Here is an 11,363-nt window from a genome sequence, read left to right as displayed (position 1 = left end):
CATTATTATATATGTATTTTTTGTAGGAAGCTCAAAATGTGTTTAGACGGCAGTAATGCTGCTGAATGTTCATTTAATGCGACTAGGCAATTATGTTTTATGATCTTTTTTACTCACGTAATTCACAATTTAGTAGAAATTGTAAAGGAAACATATGTGTTTTCATATATTTCCCCAAATTGTCAGTAGACATTCTGAGCAATCATTTCTAAGATGCAAAGTAATGTGCACAGCCTTATCTCTGCAACGTGTGCTGTCAGTGAAATCCCCATGAGCGTTCTCAGCAGGCACGTGTGCAGATAGCATACGTGAGGACATAATGTGGGCCCTGGCAGTACTTCATTAACATGTTAATTAAATGTTTTGCCGCTTGTTGATAGTTTTATATTCACCACTTTAATAGAAAAAGTGTGATCACGATCACATTCTATCTGAGATTCTTAACCAAGTTTACAGGTCTACAAATTGCACATTTATGCATTTTACATTGTATGCCAAACTTTTTTTCTGCTTAGTACAAAAAAGCCAGAGTTAAAACGGTAAGTATTTAATTCCTCTCAACATACTGTCTCATAATGCAATTATTGTCATGATTTGTCAGTAAAAACACGTGTCATATTTCTAGGAATTTTTAAACGATCACATTTCCATTTATATAGAGTTGGGAATATATGTGGTGTATAATGCTCCGACTCCTCAAATGTGACGCACATATATTCATCTAACACAACGGACAGAAATCTTTACGCATTTCTACTGAATGTTTAGAAAAAATCTATGTGTGTACATATAATATAGATTTATAAAGAAACTTACATTTAAATTTTAGATATGGAATGTGAGCATATTTATATTAAGATTGAAATCAGACTTCAGGAAAATTCAGTCTGGCTGAGGGTCTTCTGACCTGAACTCAAAATCCTCATATTTGCCCATGTGGTTGCCAAGTTTGGGTCAAGAGACCTACGGCCATTCATGCATCACGGCCCATACACACGGTGTATTTTATGCATGTTTGAATGTTGTGAAAAAAGTACCCCAAATATACATTTTTAGCACATAATATCAAATTCCTAAGTCTTGCCTCATGAAGTACCCATAGAGACGAATCTATATCAAATGAAAAAACTGGAGAAAACAAGAGTCCAAAAACTATATGCATAAATATTTTATTAATCTATAAGAAGACATATTGGTGAGATACAGGACATGTATAGATAAATAAGATGGTCTAAAGGTACTGTCACACTAAGCGATATCGCTTGCAATATCGCTATAACTTGTGACGTTATAGCGATATTGCTAGCGACATCGCTGTGTCTGATACTTACCTATGACCCGTGGTGGTGGAGGACGCAGTCACAGCAGACATAAAGTTGTCACAGTAGGCGTGAAATGTATATAGTTACTGCAATATGGGTCATAATGGCCCATAGTCATATCAGCTGTAGCTGCAGGGCGCCACCACAGGTCAATAAGTCTAGTGCTGGAGAGAAACACAATGTGCTGTCAATCAAAATGCCGACGTCACTATATTTATCCCGATATTATTGTTCATACTGACCCTTCTATTGTCATTGTCGCTGGTCTGTTTCATTGTTTCAGGCTATTTCACCCTTAGACCATCTTATTTATCTGTACATGTCCTGTATCTCACCAATGTGCCTTCTTATAGATTAATAAAATATTTATGCATATAGTTTTTGGACTCTTGCTTTCTCCAGTTTTTTCATGTTTGAATGATGGTTTAATGTGTGAAGAAAAATAAAGGGATTTGGCGCTTCTGTCCTGAATATAATATATTATAACATTTTTAGAATTGATTTCGAATAATTTTAATAGTAATGCAGAAAACAGATTGGTAGGTTCAGATTTCAAATTTGCTTATGATGACTCTGACATATTTTTACAGGAGACATATTTAGCTGCATTCAAATTGGCGGTTATTATAGTTTTATCTAATTCTTAAATTCTTATGGGCTGTATCTATAAGCATATATTTGGTTTACATTTCCAACAGTAAACTGGATTTGTGTATATCCCATATGTTTCTATTGCTGTGGCACATTTCATTGCTTAGAAGGACATCTAGTGGCGAAGCTGGATGTTGCAAAGATATTGCTTTTTCTTGCAGTGTGAAAGGAAATCCAGTGCAGCAGTCAAAAATAAAAATCCATTCTAAATATCTCTCTCAAATTAGATATGGGAAAGTTAACTGTGATTTAAAGTTTCTTTAAAACAGCATGTAAAGTGCTAGGCTATAATTGATAATATGTTGGCTATGAGAGGAGAATAATTAGCTTTAATGTCTGGTAAGTCAGTTTATTAATTAGCAAATCATACCGTTCACAACTGTAACATTGCATTCAGAATTTAATGTCAGAACATAATGACATAAAGAAAAGTGTACTGCACTCTGCCATATGCGGAATGAGGAGAAGGAGAAGAGACTAAGAAATATGAGGAGAAGGAGAAGTGACTAAGGCTGGTTTCACATTTGCGTTAAAACAACGCTGCGCCCTGCGTCTTTAAGCCCCGCCCCGAGCCGGCTCCCTGCCCGCCCCATCCGGGATCACCGCCTACTTTCGCATTTGCACGCATGCGATCGGCGCACCCTATCTTTAGCATAGGGTGCGCAGATCATGCGCTGCCAGTGTGAAAGTAGAGTGCTGCGCACTTTTGACGGTGCGCCGTGCGCGCCGAAATGCAACATGCTGCATTTCGGCGCGCACGGCGCACCGTCAATAGTGCGCAGCATGCTACTTTCACACTGGCAGCGCATGATCTGCGCACCCTATGCTAAAGATAGGGTGCGCCGATCGCATGCGTGCAAATGCGAAAGTAGGCGGTGATCCCAGATGGGGCGGGCAGGGTGCCGGCTCGGGGTGGGGCTTAACAACGCAGGGCGCAGCGTTGTTTTAACGCAAATGTGAAACCAGCCTAAGGCCTCTTTCACACTTCCGTTTTTGACAATCAGTCAAGATCCGCCGATTTGGAAAAAAACGGATCCGCCATTTTTCTTTGCGGATCCGTTTTTTTCCCAATTGACTTTCATTATTGGCGGATCTTGACGGATTGCCGTCCGTTGCATCCGCTTTTGTGCGGATCCACCAAAATGTTGCTGTCCGTCAACATCCTCAAAGACTTCCAAACGGAGCTTGCAATGTTTTTCTGGCCGGCGGATCCTCCAGACACTGATTTAACCCAAAATTCTGTCTGGGTGCCGGACAAAAAAAAAATCTCTCTCTCTCTCCTTTTCCAGGCTGCGATTCCTTTAAAATTCTTCATTTTGCGGATCCGTCAAAAAAACGGACGGGTGGCATCCGTTGTAATCAATACTAAAACGGATCCGCTATCCGTCCTTTTGGCGGATTTTAACTGACACGAAAAACTGAAGTGTGAAAGAGGCCTAAGAAATACTCAACTCCCTCTCTGCTGTTCAAGTGGAATACATGGTAAATGTATATTTCATTATCCTTAGATTTGGAGCTCTCTAGGGTCAACATAATGTTTCTGGCTATACAGCCTATTTCATAAATGGAAGAAGCTATAAAATGGTGCATAATGATGTGTACTCAGGGCACAGTAGCCCAAAAGCAAAAATCAAAATGGTGCTCTGGCTTATGTTGTCATAGTCCACCATACAGGTTCAGTCAACCCTGGAGAGTGTTAGAAGGGAAACCATGGGACAGGTGGTCTCGAGCTTAGCTCATAGCAGCTACAGGAGAGGCCTCTATGGCATATATACCCATTACATCTCATCCACAAATGTTATAAAGCAGCAGCAAGATATCTCAGAAGTACTAGCATGTGGAATAACGGGTTTACCTCTTCATGCATACGTCATTTACATTAGAGCTGACGCCATTTGTTTGGCTATGGACAGTAAGTACAGTGTTACACGGTGGTCATCCAGATGTAATACATAGATGGCTTCTTTTCTCTGGCTCATAGAGAGCCCTAATGGGCAACCCCCATCTATGAAGACAAATGTGCCTGTAAGACATGATTCATGTGCCAACCGGTTTAACTTCCCGCCAGCGAACTTTGGCTATCTATGTACAGGCAGCTGATTTCACATGATGCGGTTACACACATGCTCACATTGCTAAGTACAGACGACTTGAACCGTGATAAAAAATGTCCAGTTTTTTTCTCTCATTTTAGTCCGCACAGTTTCCCAGTGCTCCTTTTTTTTAGTTACGGACCTTTTTACTTAATGCTAATTTTTGTGATCTTTACTGAGGTGGCAATTCTTACAGGGTAATAATGCAGATTAGCATGAAAACATGCCCCCAGAGAATATGTGATCGTCACTCCCTTGATAGTGAAAATTTAAATTACCATGAAGTAAAAAGGTCCATATCGCATGTCTTTGGAACTGTATGGAAGATTTTAAAAAAGAAACAAAAAATGGCTTGCTTAGGGGAGTATTGGGAACATAATAAGGACAAAGTCTCTCCCCCCTTGTGACTTGGTGGCAGGTTCTCCTTATTTTCTAGTGAGTATATCCATTATAACATAGCACAATGTAATCTTATTCAAGTTCAGATTCACATACTATCTAGAGAGCTTATGTAAATAAATATAAATTACTTTGTGCCATAAATAAATAGCACCCTTGACTCTCTGTTATACTCACTATTTGTGCATTCATTGATCCACATCCATTTGACAAATCTATTGTTCTTAGTGTTTTTACAGCTGTTCTTTCAGGTAATATTGTTCAATTGAATTAATTTTAGTTATGACAATGAAGGCCGCTTGACCAATGTAACCCGACCAACTGGAGTTGTCACCAGCCTCCATCGAGAAATGGAAAAGTCCATTACAATTGACATTGAAAACTCCAACCGGGATGACGATGTGACTGTTATAACCAATCTATCCTCAGTGGAGGCATCGTACACAGTTGTTCAAGGTATGGTACAATAGATGGTCACCACTCACAGTCGCTTAAACACGTCTTACAATACAAACTCTGCATGATTTCTTTTGCAATATATATTTATATATACAGTATATCTACAGTATATATATAAAAAACCTCTCTCTCCCTATCCGTTTGTAAGCTAATCATGGTATGTACAGAGCATGATATTATGTCAGTACTGCGCCGTAGGTCCCATGTTCTGGTCTGAACCCTAATGAGTTAGTTTGTAGTAAGACTGAAACACATAAAAGCATCTGGACAGACACCAGAATAAAATGCACAAAAAGCAGCATTTGTTCCGATGCACAATAACTTTCCTAATATAGCTGAAGTACATCTTTTATCTTTGGAGGTCACTGGCTATGCAGTATTTCGATATTTCTGAAAGAAAGCCTGACAAATTCTTTACTGATGTGGGAACGGGCTTCATACACAAGGGTAGCATGCATTAAATAGATGGACACGTACACACTTGTAAACTATCTTTCTTCAAGTAAGTAACGCTGTACTGGAAATCTTATGTTGTCACTATGCAGAAAAAAAAATATGTTGCCATCTACTATGTTTTTCTACAGGGAATAAAAACACCATGTTTGCTTTCTGCAAAATTCACTTTGCACCTGTTTGTGTAAATATCCCATTTACTTGCCAAAGGGACAAGGTGGTGTTACTTGTGGCTATCAATCTGACTCTGGAATCTCAAGGGTATGACTGTCAGGAAGCATATGGAAATATCACCTCTTATCCTGAAGCCAGTTTATAGAAATGTATTGCCATGACAAGAAAGTAATATTTGATTAGAATAATCTAGCACATTAGACTATATCTTTATAGAGCTCGTCTTATTCTATAGGAGTTGTCTACTAGACATCATTTATTCAGTTTAGATGTGATTAGATACCATCCAATATGTGTGAAGATAATGGTGTCATTTGGTTGACTTATTTTACGAGTTGTATACATACAGTTAGAGTTGAGCGAAACGGGTCGAAAAAATTCAAAAGTCGACGACGTTCTCCAAAGTCGGGTTTCATGAAACGAAACCCGACCTTAGCGTGAGGTCGGCCATGAGGTCGGCGACCATCGCTCCAAAGTCGCGTTTCAAAAGATGATTTAGCGCCCTTTTTCAGCCAATCAGAAAGAACGGACACTGTGGGCAACGTGATGACATAGGCAGCGGTCACCACCATCTTTGAGAAGGGCATGCAAGTGATTGGTTTGCTTTGTGTGGCGTCACAGGGGGTATAAAAGGGCATGCACGCCGACCGCCATGTTACTTATGCTGATCTCAGAACAGGGAGAGCTGCTGCTGCTGCTGATTCTGTAGGGAGAGCATTAGGAAGGCCAAAAGAATAAAAAAAACGCTTCTGCTGATAGCGCTTTTCACTGTAGTTAGTGTGCAGTGAAAGGTGAAGATTTTTGCTTTTGTGCAGCAGCGCTGGTGGTGATTAGGATGCCTTTTAAGGCTACCTGCATTGCTGTGTGCACACTGGTGTTCAAACTGCTTTTTTAAAAGCATTCCAAATTTTATTGTTTTGTCCTGGTGAGTTACTGAGCGTTCATTTTTTCACACACCATACACCGGTGTATGCTCCTCACACAGTACTGTGTACCGGCTGTTATCACGGCCAAATTGAAGCTATCTGTGTGTGACTCTGTAAGGAAAAGCCGAGGAGTTTGTCCGTTCTTACAGACCTACACCTCAGAGTTTTGTCCGTTTTTCAAACAGTTTCGTATATCTGCTGTTTGATTACATTCAAAACTAGAGAGAGACATCGTGTGTCAGTCCGTATACAAAAACATGGAGCTTGACAATCTGTGTGTGACTCTGTAAGGAAAAGCCGAGGAGTTTGTCCATTCTTACAGACCTACACCTTAGAGTTTTCTCCATTTTTCAAACAGTTTCGTATATTTGCTGTTTGATTACATTCAAAACTAAAGAGAGCGTGTGTCAGTCCGTATACAAAAACACGGAGCTTGACAATTTTACATACACACACCGTACAGCGTTGTACGTGTACGCTCCTCACAAAGTACCATGTACTGGCTGTTATCACGGCCAAATTGAAGCTATCTGTGTGTGACTCTGTAAGGAAAAGCCGAGGAGTTTGTCCGCTCTTACAGACCTACACTCTAGGGAGATTCCAATTCTGCCCAATTCTACATACACCTTGTAGTTTGTCATACACTAGGCAATTTCTGCCTTTTACATTGCGGTGTAAAATACACAGGTCCTGACAGAATACAACTGCGTCCTGAAGTCTGTAGAGAGATTCCATTTCTCCCCAGTCCTCTATAAACCTTTTTTACACCATCCAGAATCAGCCTGTTACTTTGAGGTGTAATATACACAGGGCCTGACAGAATACAACTGTGTCCTGAAGTCTGTAGAGAGATTCCATTTCTCCCCAGTCCTCTATACACCTTTTTTACACCATCCCGAATCAGCCTGTTACTTTGAGGTGTAATATACACAGGGCCTGACAGAATACAACTGTGTCCTGAAGTCTATAGAGAGATTCCATTTCTCCCCAGTCCTCTATATACCTCTTTTACACCATCCAGAATCAGCCTGTTACTTTGAGGTGTAATATACACAGGGCCTGACAGAATACAACTGTGTCCTGAAGTCTGTAGAGAGATTCCATTTCTCCCCAGTCCTCTATACACCTCTTTTACACCATCCAGAATCAGCCTGTTACTTTGAGGTGTAAAATACACAGGGCCTGACAGAATACAACTGTGTCCTGAAGTCTGTAGAGAGATTCCATTTCTCCCCAGTCCTCTATACACCTCTTTTACACCATCCAGAATCAGCCTGTTACTTTGAGGTGTAATATACACAGGGCCTGACAGAATACAACTGTGTCCTGAAGTCTGTAGAGAGATTCCATTTCTCCCCAGTCCTCTATACACCTTTTTTTACACCATCCAGAATCAGCCTGTTACTTTGAGGTGTAATATACACAGGGCCTGACAGAATACAACTGTGTCCTGAAGTCTGTAGAGAGATTCCATTTCTCCCCAGTCCTCTATACACCTTTTTTACACCATCCAGAATCAGCCTGTTACTTTAAGCTGTAATATATACAGGGCCTGACAGAATACAACTGTGTCTTGAAGTCTGTTGAGAGATTCCATTTCTCCCCAGTCCTCTATACACCTCTTTTACTCAATGCAGAATCAGCCTGTTAATTTGAGGTGTAATATACCCAGGGCCTGACAGAATACAACTGTGTCCTGAAGTCTGTTGAGAGATTCCATTTCTCCCCAGTCCTCTATACACCTCTTTTACACAATGCAGAATCAGCCTGTTAATTTGAGGTGTAATATACCCAGGGCCTGACAGAATACAACTGTGTCCTGAAGTCTGTAGAGAGATTCAAATACTCCCCACTACTATATACACCTTGTATCTTGTTTTACAGTACCATATAGTTGGTGGTATTTTGGGTACATTTTCCCCAAAAATGAGGAAGTGTGGTGGAAGTGTCCGTGGAAGTGGGCGGGGGTTGGCAGCTGGTAATGATGGTGTTGGTGGTGGATTTGCTGGTAGTGGCAAAAGCAAAATAGCACCAAATGCAGGAGGTGTTGAGCCTGTGTCATCGTCTGGCTCCACAAGGCCTCGAAGGCTTCCTTTTCTGAGAGTAGGTAAACCGCTTTTAAAGCTTGAGCTTCAGGAACAAGTTTTGGCTTACATTGCTGACTCAGCTTCCAGCTCTATCGCCTCCTCTTCTGAAGTTTTAAAAAATAAAAGCACTGAGTCATCATTGGAGGCTCATGGTCATGAACCACACCTTTCCTCGTGTCCTTCACCCCAACCAAAATTGAAGGATGCGGCAGGCCACACTACAGATTACTCCATGGAGCTGTTTTCACATACCATGCCTGGGTTATCAAGTCAAATCGTGAATTACCCAGGCCAAGATGAATCTGACATGGAGTGCACTGATGCACAGCCACTGCTAGATTTATCTGCTGGTACATTCACACAGAGCACTACATTGTCCTCGCAGTGTACTGAGCCAGAATCTGACCCTGATGAAACTCAGTTGCATCCTCCCGCATACTATACCACCATACACGGTGACAGAGGAAGGTGCACATGACATTGAAGAGGAGGTGATGGATGACCTAGTTGTTGACCCAGTTTGGTATCCATTGGGGGAAGAGGGTGCAGCTGCCAATAGCTCAGAAGAGGAGGAGGAGCATCCGCAGCATGCATCGACATCACAACAGCTGTTATCTGGCAGGCCCGGAGCAGTCCAAAAACGGGTTACAAAAACCAAAAGAGTTGCAGGACAGCTTGGCCAGACGGTCAAAATAGCACAGCGTGCAAGGCCTCAAAATGTCTTCCATAGTAGGAAGAGTGCAGTGTGGCACTTTTTTGAACAAAATCCTAATGATCAGGCAAAGGTTATCTGTAAGAAGCGCGCAAAGACCTTTAGCCGAGGGAAAAATCTGAGAAATTTGAACACCAGTTGCATGCTTAGACATTTAACCACCATGCACTTGCAAGCGTGGACGGACTACCAAACCTCACGTACCACATGTGCACCTGCTCCCAAAGAAGGTAGTCAGCAATGCTACATTGTTTCCCCCACTGTAAGCCCACCAGTTAGCACACCACCAGCAGCAAATGTTGAGGTGTGGTCGCAAGGCAAAAGCAGTCAGGGAATCACAATGTTATATCAGCGAAAGACTGAATCTAGGCCATCAGAAAGAACACCAACTCCATCACCATCATCAACCCTCTCTCAGTCCGCTATGTCCACCGCTAGTTCCACCATATGCAGCTCTTAAGTCCAGCTCACCCTACTAGAGACTCATCCGCGTACACTGGGTTTGAACGCCCACATTGCCAAACTAATCTCATTAGAGATGATGCCCTATCGCTTGGTTGAAAGCGCAGCTTTCCGCAAACTCATGGCCTGCACAGTACCACGCTATGACCTACCCAGTCGCCACTTCTTTTCTCGCAAAGCCATCCCAGCCCTCCACCTTCATGTGAAAGACCGCAATGTCCATGCACTCAAGCAATCAGTGAGTGGAAAGGTGCACCTCACAACTGATGCATGGTCCAGTAGGCATGGCCAGGGCCGTTACGTGTCCATCACTGCGCACTGGGTTAATGTGGTGGATGCAGGGTCCATAGGGGACAGCGGTGGTGGGACAGTCCTGCCTAGCCCACGGTATAAGAAACAGTTGGCTGTAGGCGTTCTACCCTCCTCCTCCTCCTCCTCCAGAAGCGAAAGCTCGTCCACAGAGCGCAGTCGCACGAGCACTCCATCCACAGCTGCCAGTGTTGCACACGAGGTGTCCCCCTATCGATCAGCTAGTGGAAAGCGTCAGCAGGCTGTGTTGAAGATGATGTGTTTGGGCGCCAGACACACCGCGGAGGTACTGGCCGACTACTTTCAGTGACAAACTGAGTCATGGATGGGCAGTTTACATCTTGAGGCAGGCAAGGTAGTTAGTGATAACGGCCGGAATTTTGTGGCAGCCATAGCCTTTTTAAAACTCACACACAAACCTTGCCTGGCTCACACCTTGAACCTGGTGGTAAAGTGCTTCCTCGATAATTATCCGGAGTTAACAGGCCTGCTCCATAAGGTCCGAAGACTGTGCTCGCATATCCGCCGGTCGCCGGTACACTCCAGTCGTATGCAGAAGCTGCAGCGATTGCTCCACCTTCCCAAGCACCGCCTAATTATCGACGTTGCATCAGGGTGGAACTCCATCCTGCACATGGTTGAGCGGCTGTGCGAACAGAGGCAGTCCATAATGCATTTGTGGGAGGATACACGGGCAGGCTCTTTGAGGGCAGACATGGAGTTGACAGGTGTGCAGTGGTCGAAGCTGAAAGACCTCTGTAAAGTCCTTTAGTGTTTGGAGGAATGCACACGGCTGGTAAGCGCAGACGATGCCATCATAAGCATGAGCATCCCACTTATGCATCTGCTCATGCAAACTTTGACGCACATTAAGGAGCTGGTGTCTGCAGCCGAGGAGGAAGAGGAGGAGGGAAGCCTTGATGACAGTCAGCCATTGTTTGGTCAAGGAAGTCTCGTGGGCGAGGTGGAGGAAGAAGAGGAGGAGGAGGATGATGATGGGGATGATTATTTAGGGGAGGAGGATGCTTCTCGTGGGGCTAGAGAAAATTTTGGCGTGACAAGTTCTGGTACAGGGTTTGTGCGTGACTGGAGGGATGTGGATTTGCCAGAAAGTACTCCTCCACCCAGCACTCGCAGTGCATCATTGACACCGGGAACATTGGCCCACATGTCAGATTATGCCTTGCAGATCCTAAAAAGGGACCCCCACATTGCCAAAATGATGAACGATGGCGACTACTGGTTGGCCAGCATCCTGGATCCACGCTATAAAGGCAAATTCCATAACATAATGCCACAGGAGAACCTTGATCTAA

The 11,363-nt window shown here is 43.0% G+C and overlaps 1 protein-coding gene across 3 annotated transcripts in view; it reads left to right on the top strand.

Moving 5' to 3' along the window:
- TENM2 (teneurin transmembrane protein 2) overlaps positions 1-11,363 on the top strand; it is a 6,300,157-nt gene that overhangs the window by 5,972,514 nt on the left and 316,280 nt on the right. For all 3 annotated transcript variants that reach the window (XM_073589482.1, XM_073589484.1, XM_073589485.1), the window contains one exon: positions 4,746-4,921. In XM_073589482.1, the coding sequence (XP_073445583.1) occupies positions 4,746-4,921 (176 nt within the window). The remainder of the gene's footprint in view (positions 1-4,745; positions 4,922-11,363) is intronic.

Source organism: Dendrobates tinctorius, unplaced genomic scaffold, assembly GCF_039654945.1.
Source record: "Dendrobates tinctorius isolate UK_male_01 unplaced genomic scaffold, ASM3965494v1 ptg000108l, whole genome shotgun sequence".
In the NCBI taxonomy this organism is placed as follows: Eukaryota; Metazoa; Chordata; class Amphibia; order Anura; family Dendrobatidae; genus Dendrobates; species Dendrobates tinctorius.
The sequence above is the reverse complement of the archived record's forward strand: the minus strand, read 5'-3'. Positions and strand labels throughout refer to the sequence as shown.